The 25,462-nt window shown below is 41.1% G+C and overlaps 1 protein-coding gene across 5 annotated transcripts in view; it reads right to left on the bottom strand.

The window, feature by feature from the left end:
• The window catches only part of slc5a9 (solute carrier family 5 member 9), a 46,248-nt gene that overhangs the window by 8,548 nt on the left and 12,238 nt on the right, over positions 1 to 25,462 (bottom strand). For 2 of the 5 annotated variants that reach the window (XM_032572536.1, XM_032572538.1), the window contains 9 exons: positions 22,443 to 22,547; positions 20,243 to 20,407; positions 20,039 to 20,144; positions 16,035 to 16,115; positions 15,646 to 15,851; positions 13,514 to 13,649; positions 13,135 to 13,242; positions 5,499 to 5,649; positions 4,649 to 4,817 (listed from right to left, as the gene is read on the bottom strand). In XM_032572536.1, coding sequence (XP_032428427.1) covers positions 4,649 to 4,817; positions 5,499 to 5,649; positions 13,135 to 13,242; positions 13,514 to 13,649; positions 15,646 to 15,851; positions 16,035 to 16,115; positions 20,039 to 20,144; positions 20,243 to 20,407; positions 22,443 to 22,547 — 1,227 coding nt within the window. Of the gene's footprint in view, positions 1 to 3,347; positions 4,422 to 4,648; positions 4,818 to 5,498; positions 5,650 to 13,134; positions 13,243 to 13,513; positions 13,650 to 15,645; positions 15,852 to 16,034; positions 16,116 to 20,038; positions 20,145 to 20,242; positions 20,408 to 22,442; positions 22,548 to 25,462 lie in introns of those variants that run through there. The other 3 variants (XM_032572539.1, XM_032572537.1, XM_032572540.1) reach the window with 3 other exon arrangements.

The raw sequence follows: 25,462 nt of genomic DNA, 5'->3' as shown, positions 1-25,462 counted from the left end.
AGATTTTCTCTACATGTATAGAATTAAATTAAGACGTAATATTCAACAGCTTAAACAGTTTTATTTTAAAGTTTATAAAAGTAAGTGGGCAGTTGATATCTTGCATAAACCAAAATTACGTACTTATATTTTACTAAAGTATGCCTATGGTCTTCAGCCATATGCATCATGGAACTTATCTAAAAAACAAAGGTCCATGTGCGACCAGTTCAGATCTGGCACTTTGCCTTTGGCTTTGGAGACTGAACGTTTTTGGTCAGTCCCAGAGGAAGACCGAAGATGTTCTTTGTATAATTTGAGGGAAATTACACACAGTACTGATCTTTGTACTCGAGGTTGAGAAATTATTGGATGTTTATCCAGATTTCTTTTATTTAATGGATGAGGATAAAATATGTTATTTAAGTATTTTTTGTTTCAGTTAGCACAACTTATTTTGAACTATAGTGTCATGAATTGGTGTGTTGAGATGGAGTGGTGAGGCAGATGCAGCGGACCCAGGTATGATGAATTATGATGTTTTTAATGAAAATAACTTAGTCCAAACAACGAGCAGGAGTAACACACACTGAACACGAAGAGACTAAACATTGACGAAAAATTGACGAGGACCCGACGAGGAACACAGGTGGAGTTAAATACATGGGAGGGTAATCACAGAACGAGACACACCTGGGAACAATCAAGGGGAGGACAGGACAACGAAGAGACTTAAGGACACAGAGAACTCTAAATAAACACAGAAAACACAGAACCTGACAGTACCCCCCCCCTCAAGGGCGGCTACCAGACGCCCACAAAAAAAAAAAAAACACAACAAGGGTGGGCGGAGGGGCGCTGGACGGGGGGCCAGAGTCCAGAAAAACAAAAAACAACCCACCATCGTGGGCGGAAACACAAGAAGGGCCAAGAGTCCATAAACAAACAAAAAACTACCCACAGGGTGGGCGGAGGCAAAGGAGGCGGGAACCACGGAGGTGGTCTGGCGGTCGTCCGCGGCGGCGGGAACCACGGAGGCGGTCCGGCGGCCGTCCGCGGCGCTGGAGGCGGGAACCACGGAGGCGGTCCGGCGGCCATCCGCGGCGCTGGAGGCGGGAACCATGGAGGCGGTCCGGCGGCCGTCCGCGGCGCTGGAGGCGGGAACCACGGAGGCGGGACCCCAGGAGGCGGTCCAGCGGCCGTCCGCGGCCCTGGAGGTGGCGATGATGAGCCCCGGGGGCCGCCCACAGACGGCGACGACGAGCCCCCCGAGGCAGGGTCTCTGGTGGAGAACAGGGGGTCTCAGTTGGAACACAGGGGGTCTGGGTCTCGGGAGGAACAGATAGGGACTGGGTCTCGGTCGGAGCGCAGGGGGTCTCGGTCGGAGCACAGGGGGTCTCGGTCGGAGCACAGGGGGTCTCGGTCTCGGGTGGAACGCAGAGGGTCAGGGTCTCGGGTGGAACGCAGAGGGCCAGGGTCTCAGGAGGAACGCAGAGGGTCAGAGTTGGAACGCAGAGGGTCAGAGTCGGAATGCAGGGAGTCTCTGGAGGAACACAGGGAGTCTGAGTCGGAACGCAGGGAGTCTCGGAAGGAACACTGGGAGTCTCGGAAGGAACACTGGGAGTCTCGGAAGGAACGCCGGCTGATTCGGCCTCGGGTGCGCCGGAGCGAAGCCTTGGAACCGGCTGCGGAGGCGAGCCGCAGCGAAGCCTGGGAACCGGCTGCGGGGGCGAGCCGCAGCGAAGCCTTGGAACCGGCTGCGGAGGCGAGCCGCAGCGAAGCCTTGGAACCAGCTGCGGGGGCGAGCCGCAGCGAAGCCTTGGAACCGGCTGCGGGGGCGAGCCGCAGCGAAGCCTTGGAACCGGCTGCGGAGGCGAGCCGCAGCGAAGCCTTGGAACCGGCTGCGGGGGCGAGCCGCAGCGAAGCCTGGGAACCGGCTGCGGAGGCGAGCCGCAGCGAAGCCTGGGAACCGGCTGCGGAGGTGAGCCGGAGCGAAGCCTTGGGACCGGCTGCGGCTCCGGAAGGCGACGAGGGTCCGGGTGCACCGGCGGCTCACGTTGCTGTCTCCGAGCGGGCAGCGGAGGTGGCGGCTCCAGAAAGCGACAAGGGGCCGGGTCTGCCGGCGGCTCACGTCGCTGTCTCCGAGCTGGCAGCGGAGATGGCGGCTCCGGAAAGCGACGAGGGGCCGGGTCTGCCGGCGGCTCACGTCGCCGTCTCCGGGCTGAACGCGGAGGTGACGGATCCGGAAGGCGACGAGGGGCCGGGTTCACCGGCGGCTCACGTCGCTGTCTCCCCCGGCATGAGTAACGGCGGGGGCCGAATCCGGAGGGCTTTGGGGTGGTGACTGGTGGGATCTGACATTTTCTAAATGCCAGGGTATAGTCTGAGTCCAGTCCCATCTCCTCCAGCAGCAGCGGAGATGGCAGGATCTCTACGTCCTTGTAGAGATCCCGCTGAGCCAACTCCAACTGCTGCTGGAACCATGCCTCCTGGTCGTGCTGGGCCATATGCTGCCTTCTCACCGTTCGGTAGGGTCGGGTCCTTCTGTCATGAAGTGCGGGTGTGAGGTGGTGAGGCAGATGCAGCGGACCCAGGTATGATGAATTATGATGTTTTTAATGAAAATAACTTAGTCCAAACAACGAGCAGGAGTAACACACACTGAACACGAAGAGACTAAACATTGACGAAAAATTGACGAGGACCCGACGAGGAACACAGGTGGAGTTAAATACACGGGAGGGTAATCACAGAACGAGACACACCTGGGAACAATCAAGGGGAGGGGAGGACAACGAAGAGACTTAAGGACACAGAGAACTCTAAATAAACACAGAAAACACAGAACCTGACATATAGGAGTGACAGCAATCATGATTATTCATGTACACTACCCATTCTTATGCTCATGATTCACCTCTACCTCCCACTATCACTGGTCTGATTTCTGGATTTGTCTGGGTGTCTCTGACAAACTGCACTTTTGTGATGGTACATATGTAATAAACTCCACCTCTCACAACCTTTTCCCATGCTTTTGCTTTGATTTTCTGTGAAACTGTGTTTGCTGTTTGTTTTTTTGTTAGGTACACAGAATGTAGATTGGTGACCATTTAGAGACGAGTTAGACTTCTCAACTCTAAATAGATGTAAAAGAATTCGAGAGGACCAGTCAGGATCCAGGACTCTTAAAGAAAGCTTATCTATGTGGAGGGAAGAGCCTTTGTCAAACTCTTCCTCCCTGCCTGGTCTTTTGGTAACTATTTGTTCCTGCTCTGGAGCATTTCATTTGTTTGTTTGTTTTTAGATTAGATTTGGTTAAGTTAATTGGTCTTAGGTAAGTTGTTCTTAGGTGTGTGTGCATATGTATGTGGGCGAAATAAATTGTGACGACTATTTTCCTAACATGTAACATGTGTGGGCACCAAAGTACAACCTGGTCCCCACAAGGAGAAGTGTTGTTTTTGGGTTAGGAAAAATGTCTGGGTGAGGCATAGATGAAGTTTTTTTTTGTTTTTTGTCTCTAGCTCTCGGTGAAAGCGGACGCTTTTTTCCTCTGCTTCTCTTCCTACTCATTTTCACCCTGCTTGCTCTGTTTATGTGCTGCTTTTTTGGAGCCTTTCTTTCTTTCCTCCGAATCTATAAATTATGGATCTGGTTAACTGGTTTCTCAATGCAATTGATCAAATTTTCTCAATTTGACATATTGACAAATTGGTGATGGATTGGGCCGAGATAGACTTACTAGCGAACACTCAGACTGACATGCTGGGGACAGAGGCGCAAGTTGGATGCGATTCTTTCGCAGGCAATCTTTGGACGCTAAAACTCACTAGCGGAAAGGAATCGATCTTGGAGAACTTGCTAGTTCCGGCCCGGTGGAAACGACCACACTAATTTGGATGATTGGAATAAAAAGAGATGTGCTGGTTGAAACTCTAGAGCAGATGGAAATTTGAAGTCTGCCCGATCTAAAGAGAATGTTTATTCTGAATCTGGTTCCCTTATGTCTGCCTTGGCTGGCTATCTCAAATCTCCTGGAGTTTATGTAAACAAGCCCTTCTTTCCCATCCCCTCACCTCTCGGGAAGTTATCTGTCCAATTGTATGGCTGAACTTTCAAGGACTTGCTCTTAGATAATATCACTTTATCAGAGACTATTTTTGGGAGAACAGGCTGTAACGAGACACAAACTAATCTGCATACATAGCTAAAGACAAAACATATTCCCTGACCTCAATGTCTTTGCCAGCTCATGAATAAAGTATTTGAAAAAAGAAGACTCCAAAAAGGGCACTTGGGGCATCATATTGACGAGGACTCATGCCCTCTTCATCCCCCCCTCTGCACATGCCTGCTGCGATAGATTGGCAACCTATCTGGAATGTACGCCATCTCTTGATGACTGCTGGAGATTGTGGCACCAGCCCCCATCTGTGACCCTGCCAGGACAAGAGGAGGATCCCACAATGATAACATTATAAAGGTTTGTTGTGGAGGTTAGATGAGTTAGATTGTACCATGCTGAGTCAAGGGGTTTACAAAAGAAACACATTGGAGTCATGCAAAGCATCGGTAAATAAGAACTGGACTGGAAATTCCTGAGTTAACATAATTTCAGGGTCATTTGTGATTATTTGTTTGATGTGTACATCTGTCAGGGACATACCTGCTCATTGGCCCGAGGCCAGAAGATTGCCATTATGAAGACAGCAGTAATTGGTGGGGCTAGAAAGCTGGTCACAGATTGGATGTACTCAAAAAGCTGTCCACTGTTGGCTGTCTGGACAACTGGAATCCACAACAGACTAACACACATCAAGACGAGGACGAAAATCCTGAATATAGACATAGTGTTATTGTGGCATTTCGGTTGAAGTCAAATTGACAGTAAGGTGTGATCCAGCATGCCTAAGATCTTCCTGGGCACCAGACAGATAATAACCATTTGACTTCTTTTAGTTGAACTGATTATTAAGCTATATCAGTAAAAGCCTATAGAAGAAAGTAAAGAAAATAGTAATAATAATAACCAGTATGTCATTTCCCATTACTCCTGATCCAATATCAACATACACCTCATCATGTAACTCAACATGTCACTGACATGGGGTGCATAAGTACGGTAAACATTTAGCACTGCGAGTATTTGTTTGTGCAGCAAAAAGTATTGAATGTAGGGAGAAAATTTGTTTGTTTTCTGACAGAAAGATAGTTTAGACCAGGGGTGTCAAACTCCAGTCCTCAAGGGCCGATGTCCTGCAACTTTTTGATGTGCTTCTGCTGCACCACCTGAATAGAATAATTAGGTCATTAGCAAAGCTCTGGAGAACTGATCTACACAAGGAGGAGGTCATTAAGCCATTTCATTCCAGTGTTTTGTACCTGTGGCACATCTAAAAACTGCAGGACAGGGGCCCTTGAGAACTGGAGTTTGACACCTGTGGTTTAGACAATGACATTTCATCTCTTTTGTCCAAATTTACTTTCTGGATTTGAGGTGTAACTTTCATTCCTACCTTCCAACAATCATAAGTTCCATCTCTGAAGCTCTTGGTCTTGCTTTGTGGTAGAGGTCCAGAGTAAATATAGTGGAGCTGCTATTAAAAATTGATGTCAAAGATGACATCAGAGCAGCCAAAATTACAGCCAGCATCAGACCACGTAAACCTGTAAAAAAACATTTGTATTATCAAGGTGAACTATTTAAAAATGGATTGAGAAGCACACATATATAACACACATCAAAATTTACATCACAATTTTTTAAGATGCACAATGAAAAACAATAAGGCATTTGACTAATAAATAGCACTGTCTAAGAAGGTTGAAAACACCAACATGCTGAAATCTACCACAGGCTGTTCCTAGGACTGCATCACTTATTATGCATTCCTGAAATGAGCTGGAGTCCATTTTCCACTTTGGAGTTCACAGACATATGAGCCCGTCCAACTCCATTAGTGCAACATGATCTTAAATTTCTGTTAGAGGTAAACATTTCTATTTTAAGTGTCTCAATTAAAATAGATTAAAAAAACCTGCAATTTTATAGTAAATTGCAGGTTACTATAAAAACTCATTTAAAGGTAAAGGTAATTTTATTTATATAGCACATTTTCAGCAACAAGGCAATACAAAGTGCTTTACAAGATTTAAAAGGAAATGCAAACAAAATAACACACCAAAGAAAAGAGCAAAAGAAGACAAAGAATCTGATGTTGATCTAAAGTATGTAAGGTAGGTACTCCTGTTCAGGGTTACTAAGTATCCTCTGGTCTAATTCCATTTCTGGGTTGGGAGAACAGGAGTCTAAAAAATAGTCTGACAATGTTTAACCAAAAGTGTCCTCTGGGCTTCTGGTCTCTGCATCTAAATAGTGAGTACTCTATTGTTTCTGATCAAATAAGCTAGAGTGACTAATCTAATTTCTTTTCTGGGTTAAAAGTGAGTACTCCACAGTTTCTAAGTATTGTATTTATTACTTCTCTGTAATTAAAAGGATTTTGGGAAAACACAATAGAGACAGAAATATAAAGTAATGTAACACTGACAAAGAGCTATGTTCAGAAATAGACCCAGAAAAATAGACCCATGGCACATTCAAGGCACAAAGTGCCATTTCATAGAACAATCTTTTGTCCAACACACCTCAGATAAATGACTGAATTACCTCCTCAGTATGCAGGGGGGCAAAGGGCTCAAGGCTGCCGCAGGAGGGCCACGGATGAGAATGACAATTAAGAACCACACACTACATACACACACACACACACATATATATATATATATATATATATATATACTGTATATATATACAGTGATATCAGTAACGCATTACATCGGACCACTTTTTTCAGTAACGAGTAATCTAATGCGTAGCTATTTCAAATCCAGTAGTCAGACTACAGTTACTTATCGAAATCACTTTGCGTTACTATTTTCTTTTGTAATTCAATTTTATTTCCTCTACGCGTCTTGGGGAGTGACCACCGTCTCTATACGACAGTTATCAGCAGCGACAGAAACATAAACAATGAAGAGGGAGATGCGCATTTTGTTTCCCCCAGAAAACTTGGTAAGCCTGGAGTTCGGGCCACTGAGGTGTTCCACCGGCGGTCCATCGTGTTTTTGTATTAAAAGATGTTAAGTAGACAGAAGAAGTAAAAGTACTAGTGGGTAATTATATGTTACAGGAAAACATCTCCAGTGAAACGCTATCTAAACCCACAACTAGTCTTAAAGACAGCAAATCAAAAAAATACAATTAAAATGAATATTAAATATTTGCACTTCTGTTTAATCCAAATTAAGTCAGCAGCTCCATCAGGCCCCCCAGGGCTCCAGGGGCCCATAAATGCTAATATTTTAACACAAACCACAGATACATAAATGTAACATTTGTTTATTGAGATGATCAATGCTGCTAAATTTGATTTAATGGTTTCAGCATACATAACTTAAAAGATTTTAAATGGTTTAACATTTAAATGTAAGATTTAAAGGAGCTGGTAAGTTTACTTTGTTAAAGTTCAAAGAACAGTATTCATAGTTAGATGTTTTGTTACCATAGCAACAATCTGATGCTGTGAGTTTAATCTTTGAGTCTGAGCTCTGTTCGTTCACAAACTACAATTATAACTGATTGCTTATTAGGTTGGGCAATTAAACTACTCCCCTTCTCCCATTTCACTAAATCTAACACAGAAGCAGTTACAGGTGCTGATGTTTTTAGCAGCAAAAGGGGCCCCTAAGTCAAATTCTGCTCAAGGCCTCATACAGCCTTGGACCGGCCCTGCATGATGTGTTAAATCCGCTGCACTGTGCACAGAGATGCACAACAAACCAGAGATTTAATTCAATGCTGCTAATGTAACTTTAGTAGCTCTTCCATTTCGTGTCATTTTGAGTTTTTAATAAGAGTCACAGTAACTGTTTTGGTTGGTCGAGTTTATGGGATGGACGCGCGCATTAACTCCGGCTGACTAAGTGGACAAAGCATTTCATATGGTTTGTGTACCAGAAAAATAATACTAAAAATCAGGGCTGGCCCAAGGCATAAGTAAATGAAGCAGCCGCTTAGGGCCCTGGGGCCGCTAGGGGACCCCTAAGTGGAACAGATTTTTTTTCGTTTGTTTGTTTCTGTGTGATTATATTAACAAACACACATAAATTCATTCTAAAGTTGTGGGGGGGGGGGTTATTTAGAATAATATATATTTGATAATGTATGTAGAAATCTTTCTTATGTGGGCAAAAAGAAAAATAAATTGCTCTTGGGGCTCTCCAAAGTTCCGCAGAAGGTACCACACTGAACGGTAATCTGAGCTGCTTTGCAGAGAGTATCCAAACCTCCAATGTATTGGTAGAAGATAAGTTATCAAAACAATGTCACAAAAATGATTTGTCCTTCAGGGAGAGAGAAAACAAAGAAGAAAAAGTTAAGATAAAGGTATGTTGTGTCTTGGTAATGTAATGTTTATCAGAATGATTTATTGGAGCTGCTAATTGAAAATTAGATTGATAGCACAAATGTTTGTATTTTTGTGAAACAAAGTTTTAACTTTAAATGAGTTGATTCTCATGGTTGACCCTGTATATTTCTGAGTTTTTTTGCCTTCAAAACGTGTTTGATAACGTTTGACAACAATAATTAAAACTTCTCAATGTTTGATATTGTCTAGGAAAATGTTTTTACATCAGGCTATATGGCTACTGCATTACTACATCAATGAGCAGCTCTAAGCGCTAGTTGGTGCTATGTTTGCTGCTGATAATTTATGTATTAAAACAAACAGTATTTTTACATCAATTTATAAGTTATATGAAACTTCTTCAATTAAAACTGATTGAAGCCACAGAATCAACCTGGTACCGGTGCACATTCTCAAGTGAGAAAGACTCACCTGGTATAAATTAAATTTGTATCTATTGTAATTACACCAGAGAAATTCATTTAATCAAAGAATGTTATGAATATGTGTGCAGGGCTGCACCGAATGCAATTTTCTGTCCGATCGCCGATTACCGATCTTTAAAAAGCCTAACCTGGAGATTTAGATTTTGGCCGATACCAATTTTTTTTGTCTAAAATGTCACTAAATGTAGCAAGAAAGTCACTGAGTTGGCAACAGGAGTCAATATTGTTAACTGCAAACATGCAGAGATGACCTGCGGCCTGGTCTGTCAGTCAAACTTTCACTGTAGAGCAGAAGAGGAAAGAGGCTGATTTTTAAACCTTTGCTGATGAACATAAGATCAGTGGATAAGATTGGCTTCATGTAAGTATCAGCCGATCACCAATCCCCCAAAGTTAAACCCTTAACCTGCACCGGAACGCCCGCGTGCCGTTTATTCATTGTATTTTCCGGGATTTACGGGTTTAGCATACCGTTTGAGTGCGGGGGGGGGGGGGGGGGGGGTGGACAGACAGACGGATATGGGGGCGGACGGATGGACAGCATATTGCAAGAAGGGGAAGGAGGTCTGACTGCACGGTAACCCCTCTCTCCCAAAATATGCCATTTTATTTATGTAATCATTAGTAATTTCCACTATCAGTAATGTTATGTCTACCAAAGGACTCCTCTGGTCATTATCTTTCATTAAAGCCCTCATTGATGACTGTATGTTGAAGCACTGAGGAGTTACAGTCATCGGAAATTTGTATATCAGGTGTTGTCCAAGTGTGCCATTTGGAGATTCTAAACGGAGACTCCAAATGGCACACTTGGACAACACCTGTACATCCTCACAAATAAACATGTCCAAAATGACATTTCTTTTTTGTGCTATTTTGATCAGTCTTGAAATTCATGAGCAGAATACTTTATTCTACAGATTTATTGTATTTTCCAGTCCATACATTCAACACTCAATGTGCATTTACAAGAAATAAAAATGAAAAATCTGAGGGAAGCAAAATTTTTCAATTTCTTTTGTGTTACAAATGTAATAGCTACAAGCTGCTTACAGTTAAAGTATTTTTGACTGCAAAAATAGAAAATTTTGCTTGTCATCTTCATAAAGTGACCAAGCTTTGCATGTAATATAAATTGTTCAAGAACAGCAGCTGGTTTAATTTGGGTATACCTTTTCAGGCGTTTTTGGGGCGAGGGTGTAATGGAAAATTTTATAATGTGCTCTTTACCCCTCTTTAGATTTTGTCTGCATGATGTTATCATGAGATTGGTCAAGCTACTCTCCTATAGACGAATCAGATAGATGGACCTGTGGATGGATCAGTAATTGGCACAGAGCTCCTCTTCGCATCAGACGCCAGCTAGATGGTATGTGCTGGTATTATTAAAGATGACATAGTTGGTGTCATGATTTGTGAGATAGAGAGGTGGTGAGGCAGATGCAGAGGACCCAGGTTGTAGTGAATAATGGTGTTTAATGATGCAATAATCCAAAAAATCCAGAAATCCAAGCAGCACAGATGAACCGACTTAACTAAGTTCAGAGCTAATAGCAACTGGAAAAGACTGAACAAAAACAACAGACTCAACAGCAGACGAAACGCCAAACGAGACGAGGACCTGACAAAGACACAGAGACACAGGTAGTATTAAATACACAAAGGGTAATCACGGAACAAGACACACCTGGGAACAATCAAGGATAGACAGGACAACATGGAGACTCAATAGACACAGAAACCTAAGATAAACACACAGAAAAACTCAAATCCTCACAGCTGGACCTTTTCAGGTTGAAGATGGTCTCAAAATCAACTCCTACTGCCAGGACACTTTCTTCAGGCTGTGGTACAAGAAAATGTCTGCATCTTTCAGGAAGACCGTGATTTTTATGCAGGACAATGCTCCATCACATGCATCAAACTACTCCACTATGTGACTAGTCAGTAAAGGCCTTAAAGATGAATGAATAATGAAGTGGCCCCCTTCCTCACCAGACCTAAACCCCATTGAGAACCGGTGGGCCACATATCTCTCTCTCTCTCTCTCTCTCTCTCTCTCTCTATATATATATATATATATATATATATATATATATATATATATATATATATATATATATATATATATATATATATATATATATACTGTATATAGGGGTGTCCTAATGTAGATTTTTTTTCTATGCCAAGTGCAAATGCGAGTACTTCAGTTAGGTGCTTGTTACTTCACACAATGTCTTAAAAACAAATTCATCTTATTTAGAACCCTGTTCTAAATAAGACTAAAGGCCCTCTGACTGTTTTAACAAATCATAAATAGAGCTATACAGAATGTTTAGTCTTGCTAATGTTTTATCAAATTATCAAATTACTCGTTAAAAGATTATTTTTTTTGTCGGCGTCAGGCCAGAATTATTTGACTGATGGTGGCTGGGCTTCTGTAGTACATTCAATAATTCTGCAGTACATACTGCTTACACAGAGGAAGCCAAAAGAGAATGCTTGATCAAGTTGTGTTAATCTACTTTTCATGGTTTAAATAGACAAATATGCAGCTTACCCTGTTGAGAAAGGAAAGAAATTAAAGTGCAAATGTCCAGTAGCAGGTCTGGCCCAAGGCAAAGCAAACTATGCGACTGTTTAGGATGGCTGTTTCTAAAACATACATGCATCATCCCACTCGCACTAAACTTCTTATGATTGACCTTTGATAACTTCTAAAGAGCCCAATAGCATTATATTGTAATTTGACTCCACTGCGCCCAATAGGTTATTACAAAAGCTACATCTCCTTAATACGTCAACCAATCTGCACCAGATTTTTTGTGCATCATCAGGGAGCACTGCTGAACACATCAATGTGTGTCGCCTAGCAGCTCTTGCGTTGTCGTCAAAGCACAAGAGCTTTGATGACAGCGAGTGGGTGGCGTTGCTCCCGTGATCACCATGAGGCCGGAGCAGCACTGAGCTGCGAGGACCCCAATGCTGCTTGCAGCTTTAATTATTATTGTTTTTCTTCTTTACATATTAGGGTGGATTGCAATGATTCCAAATACTGTACAGGAATGAGCTGGTGCTGTTACATGTCAGTCATCTTGAGGGGCACCTAGGGGGACCAATCACATGTCCCTCCCAAACCCCTTTCTGGACCTGCCTCTGCTGCTCATGACCTGATTATTTGACTTGTGTGTTAAAGCAGAAATGGAGATCTTCAGACTAAGTTCATATAGTCTTTCTGTATGAGTGTGACTGACAGATATATGTTCATGATTTTCAATAATATAACGGAAGGTATCTACCATAGGTGTCATCTTTATGATCCATCTATGTTGCTGTAATGAGAGTATGGCTGGCTGAGGTTCAATATAATCATGCATGAACACTCAAGAACTCTAATTTACCTTGGTATAGAATATACTAATACTTGAAAGTGAACTTTGTAGTGCTAATATTGCTCTAAAGCAGGGGTCTCAAACTCCAGTCCTCGAAGGCCGCTGTCCTACAGTTTTTAGATGTACCACAGGTACAAAAACGCTACAATGAAATGGCTTAATTACCTCCTGCTTGTGTAGATCAGTTCTCCCAGCCTCACTAATGACCTAATTATTCTATTCAGGTGTGGTGCAGAAGAGACACATCTAAAAGTTGCAGGACTGCGGCCCTCGAGGACTGGAGTTTGAGACCCCTGCTCTAAAGTAATGCTTTGCCAAGGTATATTCAAATAAAGAAATAATGTTTACAAATTATCTTTATTATTTAACGTAAAGCACTTTTTGCTCATCTTAGTAAGAGCACCACATATTATGCCACCAGTCACAATGGTGATTGGTGGCATAAAACACACTTTTTCATATATATTTTCCACATTTTTTAAGTATTTACTATTGGTTAGTTCAAAGGACAACCAATTACATCTGACCTGAATATTTTCATATCTGGGAAAAACTTGGTATTAAATGGGTTAGCTTGGCAACATGCAGCAGTAGCTGAGGTGTAATAGAGGCCCAGGTGGCTTCAATAGTATTCATTATGTCATCTACTGTATATTATTGGGTTTGATGTCTCACATCCTCCTCTTGACAATCATACACAGATTCTCTAGCTGCTTGACTTTTTATACCTTTGATTGTTAAACACAAAAACATTTGATAAAATTAAGTTATTTCAGTTACTAAGTGACATGTTGAAGTCATAGACAGTATCTGGGGTGCTTGTGTTTCTCTGTGACTCACCAATAGGCATTAATTCTACCACTAGTTTGGGGTAAGCAATGTTGGAGCAGCCAATGGATGCTCCACATATTCTTTGACACAGTGCTGGATCCACACATCCAACCTCATCTACCAACAGAGAAGAGGAAATATTGTGATATTTGCATGAACAATAAATAAATACATTGATAAAGGTAGTTTTTTTGCAACTAAATTAACTTTCACTTTCACTGATGGAATCCAATTTCATCTTTGAGTAACTACCAGCACATTCATGTCTAAAACTACTTTCAGCACATTCATGTCTAAAACTAATTGTCCAATGTCAAGTCTTCTTAACTAGAAGAAGAAAACAGGTGTATGGCATTAAAGTTTAGCACAGAGAAGCACACAGAATTACCTGGGAAGAGTGCTCGGCTTACCATGCCAGGCATCACAATGAAGAACATGGGCAGCAGTTTTAGGTACCCTCCCAAAACGCTGCCTCCTTTGGCATGAGACAAGGATTTGGCTGACAGTGACCTCTGAACAATGACCTACACATTCAAACATGCATCAGCATAAAGTTAGAATCATATTTCTTTCACCATTAAACAATCATTAAACTTCTGATTTTTATTTTCTTACTTCATTGATCTTCTGATTACTTATTCTCGTGTCGAGGTTTTAAACTTTTTAATCTCTTTTTATTTCTATTATTGCTTTTTCTATGTAATAAAAAGCAGTCTTTTAGAGTTTAGACAGTAGGTGTTTCACACAGTTCTGATTTCTTCCCACCTTATAATAAACACCTTAGTTTAAACACTGTGTTCATGTTGTCTTTCCTCTTGGCGGGCCAAATCTGGCCCACCAAAGCTTTTTATGTGGCCCTCTAGATTCTAGACTAAACTCTAAGTGTGCTTAAATAATATTTTATCAATCAAGTCAATGCAGTTTTTATCTGTTTACTGCCAAATTATATCAATCAGTCCTTCCAGTTTCCACTATGGAAATTGACGAAAAATCACCAAATCACCACACTTTACATAACCGGGAGTTCACTGCAGATTTTTCTCAAAAATTGTCAAAAACTTTCCTACTTGCACTAAACAGCTGCCTCAGCCTTGGTTTATGTCATATTGGAGTCCCTGATCTATTTCACTGATCTAGTTCACTTTATTAATGAATAAGTTGTTATCAATAGTGTCCTGTCTGCCTCTGTGTTGTTCTCCGACAGACTGGCGACCTGTCCAGGCTGTACCCCGCCTCTCGTCCGGAACGTTAGCTGGAGATAGGCACCAGCACCCCTCCTGACCCCACTAGGGACAAGGGTGTTAGAAAATGGATGGATGGATGGATGGATGTTATCAATAGTATTTTATTTATTTTTCTAGTCTCTGATTGCTCACTTTCTTTAACAGACTACCAATCAGAAGCTGAACAAAAACTAGTTCAGACATTAAGCTGGTTAGGAACTCCATTTTTTATGGAAAGCTTTGTCACAATTGTTATTACAGCTGTATTAATGAAATTACAACGTAGCTACAGTGAGCCAACTATTAAGATGCTTTATCGTTTCAAACTTCTTACGTATTTCATTTCAATCAGTTAGGTCATTTACTTCATTAAATAAGGTTTAAAAAAAGTTAATTTTGGTTAGAGATATATTATAATATGGTTTTATATAAAGAGCAGTAAAAGAACAGAGTGAGGGCGTTTGGCAGCTTTGACAGATACTATGTTTCAAGTGATGGATGAGGTGACTGTAACTCAGTGGGGGGAAATTACTCATCTATAAGTTGGGACCTTGAGAATACAGATTTAGTTTCCACCTGTTAGGATCTGGGGTTGTTTGGTTTTGGATTTTGTCATTTTTGGTGTTCCTTAGTTTTTTTTTCTTAATAGTTCTGCCTTGTTTTCACTTTAATTCTTCCTTAGTGATTCTAGTTATGTTTATTTCTTGTGTCTGATTATTCTCTGTCGCTCTAATTTAATTATGTTTCCTAATTAAATTAGGAAACATAATTAAATTAAGAAACATGAAAACAAAAAAGAAATTGAAAAATCTTCAGTGTTAGATTTACTTTCTGATCCCCTCTGTACTCTCTCTCGTCTCCTGTGTCACTTTCTCTTGCTCTCTCCTAGGTCTGCCTCCTACTTCCTCTACTCGCACCTGCAATCAGATAGCTCATCAGCGTAGTTCTTTTGTTCAGCATTCAATCTCCTCAGTATTCAAGCTTCTCATTTTCAGCCATTACATCTACTCCCATCAGTTTCTCGTTCTGCCTCATGTTCTTCTCGTGTTCACCCCTGCTACTTTTCTTTCCATAGATTTTTGTTTTTGTGTTTTTGCCATGGCTCCCTTGGATTTTCGTAGGTTTGTTTCTCCATATTCTTTTATTAAATCTTCTAATTCACTGGACGCCTCTGTCTCCTGCGTTTGGGTCCTACAACAACCATCTACACACCATGCCTCACCTGCTACTTGTTAAAGCGTCCCTTAACAAGACATCTCTATGAACTTCAGCTATGTAGGAATGTAGATTATGTTACCTGATCAGTACACCAGACCCATGTAGCCAGCACAGTAAGGCCAAAAATTAACCCTGGCCAAGGTAAATCTCCTGACACAGGATCTCTGAACATGTGGAATGCATCCGGACGAGGAATATGGCAGGTCGTGTTTTCAACTGTCACTGTGGGAAAGCTTGACATGTAGCGATCCACAAGGCCCTCATACCAGCCCACCTTAATGAAAGCTAAAAAATACAGATAGCAAAGCCATACAAAGACAATAACTTTTCTGAATCACATACTGTACAATACTCTCTAAAAATTACCATGTCTTCAGATAAATGTGCTCATCTTTTGCATGTATTATTTCGCACTATAATTATTATAAAAAAACAGCATGTAGTGAGAGGCAGCAGTGCCCATCTTACCCATGAACATCAATGAAAGGGCTCCACCAACCATGATCAAAGTCTGTAGTGCATCAGTGTAGATGACCGCTGCCAAACCACCTAAAGATATACAGATTTGAGTTTGTATCGCACTGAATAATACGTTTTGTGAAAATAATTTAATCATTATTCAACAATACAAAAGCAATTGCAGTTGGGTCCCCAAGATCAGTAAATAATAATAATTATGTTGAGTCGACTTGTGAAGGTTGATGAATACTTGCATTTCGATCAAGCCATTTGTTGACTTTCCCAAACAAGTATAGGTATATATTGGTAGAGAGCTTATTATTGGATTAGAACTTGACTTGTCAGACTCCAATTAGACTGAATTGTAATTGACTAAACTGAACCACAGTGTCGGGACTCTGTGTTTTGGGTTGGGGATTTTGCTTTTTGGGTGTTTCAGTTTCATTTTAGTTTTTCCTTTCAGGGTTATTCCAGTTTTGTTATTTGAGGTAAATTATTTTGGTTAGATTTGTATTGTTCTTATTCTCCTTATTTCCGACCCTCATAGTGTTTCTAGTTATGTTTATTTCTTAGTTATTTGTTATCCTAGGTTCAGTTGTTCCTATTGGTCTGAGTGTATGTCTATCTTTCTTTAGTGATTCTGGTTAGATTATTTATTTGTTTAGTCCTTCTAGTTCAGGGGTCGGCAACCTTTTCTATTCAAAGAGCCATTTGGGACCGCCTCCCAATAAAAAGAAAGCACTTGGAGCCACAACCCATTTTGACGTCATATATATAAAACCTATATGCTACGTACAAAAATCGATACTATGTTGCGTTTATGAAATCAACGAACTGCTGCAGAGAACACAAAATTTTATTTCTGCATGTAACAAAACGCATTTTACACTTTGTTGATGCTCAATTTCAAACAAAATACCCTCTGTCTATTTGGGTCTTTGTATTTAAGAAATAAAAATCGAAACTTACCCAACCCGCACTGAAGGAAAAATAGAAACAGAATGCAGTCACCTGTCCTCCTCTTATTCAGGAGATAAAAATCAAAACTTATCCAAATATTATCCACCGGCACTGAACGAACCAAGCAAACCAAAAAATGCGCAGTCTGCTTCTGTATCCCATCGCGTGTGTGCGGTCACCTGTCCTCCTGAATTAAAAAAAAAAGACTATTTCACTTAACAATATATAGTTATGTATTTATATTTGTAGATAATCTCCATCTGTAAATGGCTTACCATGCTTGATTATTTCCTGAGTAGCCACGAAACTGGCACATGTAGTGGAATTTGCGTCTTAATCCACTTCTTGAAGTGATTCCTGCTTGCTTCTTCGGAGCCCTCTAGGGGACATGGGGAATTTTTTTCTTTTGCGTTCCCTCGCAATACTTTTGCGTTACCTCACAATACTGTACTGGTCAGTTATGCAGCATAATTGAATACTGCAAACCTTTCTTACGGTGGGCGCCGTACTTTATGCTTTAATGGTTATGTGAGGTTTTTCCATGAATGTTAGTAGCCTATCTTTTTGTGAAATATCTGAAGTTTTATATCTTTCTTTAGGATAGAAAGGCACCACAAACCTACGATATAAACAGAAACCTTCCGTAAGTAGGAAAGAAATAAAAATACATTATAATTTGGACTATTTCTGAGTTATTATCGCGGGAAATAAGTCATCTGACAGTTTTGATTGTGTCTCTGTTGTGTTTGTAGTCTGAATGGTTTAAAGAGCTGCTTTCAGTGCTGCTCCATCTTAGCCTTAACAGACATAAAAATACAGTAAAAAATAAATTGATTTTCAATCAGTGTTTTGCACCAAACAGTTTTTACTATTAACAAGTTTTTATTATTAAAAACACGACAAACTAATGATGGTAAAGGACCGCACTGGGTTAACTCGGGGAATCTCATCTGTCCTTGTATCAATCAACTCCAAACCTCGCAAAACACAATTCTGTCTTTGTTCTGTCACAATTATCGATTTATTCCATTTTGATGATCATGCTCCAAACTTTGCAAGGACTGACCGCCCCGCTCACCGCTTCCTAATACACACAAAGCCAGTATCCTTCCCATTCATACCTGGTGACGTCACTCCCACGTCGACACACCTAAGTGTCAAATCCGCTGCTCCTGTCATAACAATAATTACTTATTTCATTCATATGGCTCTTACAGAGCCTCAGTGAAAACTTGTTTATTATTATTGCATACTGTACTGCATAACATAACAGTACAGTATTGCGAGGGAACGCAAAAGTTTTGCGAGGGAACGCAAAAGAAAAAAAATTCCCCATGTCCCCTAGGGGGCTCCGTATCCGTACGCTTCAGCCTTTCGCATCAGCTCCGAAACGGCCTTTTTTCTCTCCTCTCCCTCGGGATATTTTTTAGCAAAGACAGAGTGTTTGCTCTTGAAATGTCTTTCAACATTTGACTTCTTGTTGTTTGCCAGTCTTTCGCCACATATTAAGCAGACTGGTGAACCAGTTTCATCAGCGGTGAAAGCAAAATGATCTGTCCACGTAGCATTAAATGTTGTGCCATCTTCAGAATGTTTCCTTTTCTTGGATTTATTCATGATGTATCTTCCAGGCAAGGATCAAAAAGTCAATAAATCAGTGCGCTAAAAAAATGCGGTCTGCCAGACATGTGGGGTTCGCCAGGAATGCCTGTCGCACATCGGCGGACATGACGTATATTTTGGGTGCTAAAAATGTTCAAAACTTTTGTTTTAATGTTACAAGTTTACCATAATCTTCAGATTTAGAAATTTATTTTAAAATGATTTTAATTTATAATTTTTTAATGATTTAATTTTAATAAAATATTCTATTTCCCAAAGTCACTGGGAGCCACAACAGAAGGATGAAAGAGCCACACGTGGCTCCGGAGCCATTGGTTGCCGACCCCTGTTCTAGTTATTCCTTATTTCAGCCTCTCTCGTAGTGTTTCTAGTTTGAAACTAGCATTTCGATCAAGCCATTTGTTGACTTTCCCAAACAAGTATAGGTATATGTTGGTAAAGAGCTTATTATTGGATTAGAACTTGACTTGTCAGACTCCACTTAGACTGAATTGTCTATAATTGGACAATTCAGTCTGATTGGAATTGACTGAATTCCAATTAGATTGAATTGTCTAATTCAGTCTAATTGGTCAAAAGGACCCACTTTGGTGCCACTTTGGGCACCAAAGTGGGTCCTGGAGGTCCTCCTTCCTGCATGTTTTAGTTCTCTACCTGGTTTAACCCACCTGGATCCAATGATGGTTCGTTAGAAGGCCTACCATCAGGGAGAGAACTAAAACATGTAGGATGCCAGCGATCTAGGACCCACTTTGGCCACCATTGCTTTGGGTGTTCTTCTATTATGTCTGATCTATGTCCATTTTTCTTTAATGATTCTAGGTAGGTTATTTTTTTTGTTTAGTCCTTCTAGTTGCTTTAGCTCTGTGTTCCTTAGTTATTATTTTTAGACCAACCTTGTTTCTGTTTTGGTTCTTTCATAGTTCCCCTTGTCTTTGTCTTTTTCTACTACCGTATATTATGTTTTCTTTTAGCTTAATGTTAGAATTATTTTCAGCTCCCTTATGTTATGTTCTTCACACTTTTGTGTTCCCCTGTATATCTATGTAGTTTCCTGTGCCACCTTCGCCCTCAGCCTGGTTCCTGCTCACCACTCTCAGCTGCAATCAATTAGCTCGTTAGCCCTGGTTTTGTCTAGCGTTCTACCTCACAGTATTTAAGCCTCTCACTTTCTCCCATTTTTCATCAGCTCCTCATGTCTGCTCCTGTCAGTCTTTTGTGGTTTTCTGTGTTTCCTTGTGATTGTTGGCAGGATGTTTTTGGATTTGGTTTTGTTCTTATTTTCATAATTTTCCCATTAAATCTGCAAACTCAGCTACTACTGTGGGTCCAACTTTTCACCAACCAACATCATGACATACAGTAGAACTTAAAATTGACATCTTAATCTGTGTGTATGTGTGTGTGCGTGGGTAGGCGTGTGTGTGTACCTGCCACAGTGTAAGCAGCCGTAACCAACAACAATATGGCTGTAGACAGATAGAGATTCCAGCCCAGTGACACCTGGATGAACAGCGCCCCTGAAAACATATCTGTCTGACAAACGCACATATGATCAGAGACACTACAGCACTGTAACTTCTGACAAAAGGTCAGCCAAGTAAGCATCTGTAAAGTAAACAGCTGTGTCTTACTGATATTTTTGTGAAGATGTAGAGGATCAAGGATAAAACAGACATGTATATGCGGATCCTACGGCCTCCAAAACGCAAGGCCAGGTATTCAGGCATGGTCACCACACCAGCAGAGATGTAGACAGGGATAAAGATCCAACCCAGAGCCACCAGGACCCATGCTGCCTATTAAGATAATACCATTTTTATATGTTTTATCACTGCTGCATTCAATAAACTCAAATCAATACCAAAGGTGAAAGATAGATTATTCCAAACATGACTAATTTTTACTTTAAATCAATTAGACCTGCCATAGACGGATATCTTTATGAAGACGTAAACATGGACAACTCATGCAGCCTGTAGAACTCCGCTTTTTTTTTTTTAATAGCGTGTTTGGATGTACAGCACATGCTCATAAGTCACCCTGGGCTACAGAAGCCTATTTTTGACATATCACTACATCTTCCCCTTTCAGCAGCAAAACATGCATGCTTAACATTTTATTTATACCTTGCAGAAAAACTTAAGCTAGGGGTAGACTGCCCTCAGTCTGCAGCAACGTAGGGATTATTCTGCCCTTCATAGTTGCTGTTCCTATCAATCAAATTAAAACAAATCTAAAAGTCTTTTGTTTACTATTAGTAGACTGCCTATAACTTAAACACCTATAACATGTGAGTCCGTGTAGAGTTCCAGTGTAATTTATTAACCCTAACCATTAGCAGGAAGAAGAAAAAAATCTTATACCTGCCCCTACCTTTCATTCTATTGATTTGTAGATTTTTTTTGTATATAATTGTTTTGTTTTTTATTAAATGAATAAATTTCCTAAGTAACTAATTTCAAATGTCAATTTACCAATTTTTAACTAAATCGAATTACCTTTATACATAAATTTTAAAAAGTGCAACATGCAATAATATTATGCCTTGTCAATCTAGACTTAGAAGTAGAGAAAACTTAATAAATTTTTGAACTCTAGGTTTTGAACCTAGAAATATTTTGAACTAAAACATGTGAAGTAGAGGACTTTGAGTTACTAAGTGTCTCTATATCTGAAAGGAATTCAGATTACTCTTCCCCTGGATGTAACATGTGAACCTTTAAATGGTATAGATCCCTCCACCTCTGGGCACAATTGTCTTTGAACAGGGCTTCCGACCATGGAGTCAGAACTGACCTCAGATGGAAAGCTACTGGTCGGTACCACAGGGGAACTGGGTGACTGCATCTGATCTGGTCAATCACTAGGCTGTGGGTCGGCTTCGAGGTGGGTTGCTCTGTAGCACATCAGGGCAAGATGTGGATTAGGCTGCTTCAAGATGTTTTTAGCAGTCTGAACCGCCCCATTCGGCAGCCCTGTTCGCCTGAGGGTAAAAGGGCCTAGACAAAAACTGCATCATCACTGACCAGTTCCAGTGAAATTTCCAACCTCACAAACATGCCCTTGAGTTGACTGATGACATCATGGCTAGATATGGAAGGTAGGCAAGCTTTTTCAATGTCTCTGGATTAATAGTAGATCACAATGAGTTAATTCTATCTCTCAAATTCACACAGATCTGCAGCTATGCGCTGCCTGGGGCCCTCTGGTAGGGTTGTTGTAAGGGGAGGTTGACGCCTCTGGGTTGGTTTGTTTTAAATGCACAATTTGCATGAAGACACTTCTGTTTAATCTCAGCACTGATGATTCGTCACCACACTGCCATCCTAGTGAATGCCCAGCACCTTGTTAGTCCTTGGTGTCCTTTATGCATATCTGACAAAACCTCAGCCTTTTGTGCAGCAGGAATCACCTGTCGGTCCTGATATAAAACCAATTCATCCGTTTCAGAGAGATGTGCTCTTGCAGAATAATGACAATGAAGAGACGGGTCCAGCACTGTTTTGGGCAGTCATTTGTTCCTGACAAAACTCAATCTATTGCAATACATCATCATGCTGAGTGGCCATATGGATCTTGCAGAGTCTTTGGGATGAGACAGACCGGCACATCACACCAGTTCTAAAGTCTCTACACTGACTCCCTCAGAGAATAGACTATATACTGTATGTATGTACAGTATATGGTTCGGAAACCATAAACATGATGCCTCTTTTCTGTTGTATAACATTTCTTGATTAACTATCAGTTTGTTTTGATTAATTTTTTTAATGTGATTGTTGAATAGACTAATGTGACGATTTACTTTGTTTTCTGAGTTGTGATTCTTACATTCCATTCAAATCCTCCCACAGCAATGCCTCCAGCTGCTCCTGTTCCTGCAAGTCCAATGAACAAACCACTGCCAACATTACTTGACATCAGGGAGGCTCCAATCTGTCAGTAAAATCATATAATAGAGAGAAACAAGAACATTTTAGTTAGCTTAATTGAATATATTGGTTGCCAGTCTAATCAAGTGGATTTTCTTTTGTTTTTTAGTGGAGGATATATTCTCCATGCACAATCAATGTCAAGCCTTTTAAGTAGAACCTGGAGAAAACTTGGTTCTGCTGGAGGTAGAACATGTTTAAATTTGAAACATAATCAATAAAACTTTAATTAATATTCTGATATGTAACGCTGACTCTTGATAAAATGTAATGCTTCAATTGTTGATTGTGTATTCTATGACTATGTAATTTTAATGATGTAAAGTACTTTGAACTGTCTTGTAGCTGAAAGGTGCTATACAAATGTAGCACCTTTAACCATTCTATGCGAGAAAACTAAAATGGAGGGTGCTTGGGTTAAATATCAATCCGGTACCCCAATATGTGTGTGGCACCAATGACCTAGTTTATGACAAATATGACCTGAAGAAACATTAGGCAAAAATGATTCAGCCTAACTTTATTAAACTAAATTGACAGAAAACCTATCATTTAGTCACCACTGTAACTTTATAGTTGAAAGACCCTTCAATAATATCTAAAGAACATATACCTCTTTACATAAGGCAGAACAAATAAAATATTAATGGCCACCTTTTTCCCCCGAACCAGGGCACAAAGAAAAATGTCCAATTATATCAATATACAGTCCTAAACAAATGTAACCCAGTCAGTTTGTTACTCACGACCTTCAGGAGAGTGTGAAAAATGTTGCAGGCCTGTTAGAAAAAGCGAGGAGTTGAAATCCCAGAGGAAAACATTGAGAGCATTGCAATTCAGTCGTCCTCTTCTCCCGACTTCCATTGAACACAGCAGTACATGTGAGGCTGAAGCTGTTAGCTCACTTAGCTCAGCTCAAAGCTCGTCATGACTACTTGTGTCTGTCTCCTCTCCTCTCGTCCCGTCCCTCTTGCGTCGACCAAGCTCCTCCAACATCTCCCGAATTTCTCTCTCCCTTGTGCTCGAGCTTTTGTCCAGTTTTCTCTCCCTCGGGTCTGTATTTCTTCACTTCTTGTCCACTTGTCTCACCCTTCGTTCTCCACCATCACGGTTCTCCTCTCCTTCTTCCTCCCTCCTCCTCTTCTCTCAACCAATCACGAGTGACGCTCCGGGCTTTGAAGATTTTGATGTCCTCATCAAAATAAAAGTTAGACAACTAATAGAGGACAGTTTTAGTGAGAACTTAACCTAAAACATGTTTCACACATGGCCATGGGGTGGCATCAGAAGATATGGCAAAACTGGCTTCTGGTGACTCGGTAGGTTCCACTTCCCACCAACACTCCATGGCTGAAGACTGTCACCGGCTGGTCAGAAGGCTTGCTGAGTTCATCGTAGCTCAACTGAACTACAAATTGGGCGATTCTCCTTGATCTCTCAGCAGGGATTTGTAGTGGGTTGAGTTCTGTTTCCCCCACTGGATCATCAAGGGCTGGATCTGGAATAGCGGTAATGTCTGAGTTGGTACTAGGAACTGGCTCCAATTCTCCCAAATCTTGGTTGGTCAGTTTCACTGGTAGTGAGCCCAGACATTCTGTTGGACAACTCTGGATGAGTTAGTAGTCTGTCCAAGTCGACTCCCAATAGTAAGTATAAGTATACTTCGTCATACTTTGATTCTGAGTACATTTCTTCTTTATTGTTGGAAGACTTTAGAAGTCCACTTCCCCTTTGTTGTGCTCTTGTTATGCGTCTTTCTGGTGATACTGTCTCACTGTCATCCAATGGAAGTCTCACAAGGTGTCCGTCCGATAGGCAACAAATGATTCCGATGAACTGTCTTCTCTGCACCCACACCTCGTTCAGGTTTAATCTTGTAAATAGGGAGATTTATCCACAATAAGATAGGGCATAGGTCTCCATTTGGCTTTCAACTTTTGTTTTCCTGTAACACCAAAGTTTTTCAGTAAGACTCTGTCACCTTTTTCCAGAACATGTTCTCTCACATGCTTATTGTGAGCTGCCTTGTTCCATTTATGGTTCTTGTCAGCCGTCTCTGTTGCCAAGTCGTAGGCTTTCTCGAGATCTTTCTTTAGCTTGGAGACATACTGATAATAGGAGACAGACTTGACTTTCATCTGACACATGGAAGCATATGTCTATTAGTAGCCGGGCTTCTCGTCCAAACATTAACAAGTAGGGCGAGTACCCTGTTGCCTCATTTTGAGTGCAGTTGTAGGCGTGAACCAACTGACTTATCTTTTGACTCCACTTGTTCTTTCACTTTGGATCAAGGGTTCCAAGCATCGACAGAAGTCTACGGTTGAATCTTTCGGGCTGGGGGTCTCCTTGTGGATGATAGGGAGATGTCCTTGACTTACGGATCCCGAGCATCTTTAACGCTCACAAAGGATCTTTGCCACCGTGGCAGCCGTTTGATCCTTAACTGGGAAGGCTTGGGCATACCGCGTAAAATGATCTGTCACAACTAGGATGTTAGAAAACCCCTGCGAGTCCGACTCAAGTGACAGAAAATCGATGCACACAAGGTCAAGAGGGCCTTGACTAGTTATCTGTTTTAAGGGAGCAGCTTGCTGCGGAAGTGCTTTACGAGTGATACATTTTCCACAGTTTCTTACATATTGCTCAACCTCAGCTCCCATCTTGGGCCAATAGAACTTGTCACGGATGAGTTTTTTCTACCCCCAGGTGTCCAGGTGTCATCATGGAGTGATTTTAACACCATGGAGACATGTTCGTTAGGGAGCACTATCTGATGAATTTCATCTCCAGTGGGTCTCTTAACTTTTCATGACCAGTTTACACGTCTCTCTGTTTAGTAAATTAGCCATAGTGTTATGCCCTGGTGAGAATGGTGTACCCTGGCAAAGTGACTGCTTAATGGGAGCGATCGCCAGG

This window comes from Xiphophorus hellerii, chromosome 9 (genome assembly GCF_003331165.1).
Source record: "Xiphophorus hellerii strain 12219 chromosome 9, Xiphophorus_hellerii-4.1, whole genome shotgun sequence".
Lineage (NCBI taxonomy): Eukaryota > Metazoa > Chordata > Actinopteri > Cyprinodontiformes > Poeciliidae > Xiphophorus > Xiphophorus hellerii.
This window is presented reverse-complemented; position numbering and strand designations above follow the sequence as displayed.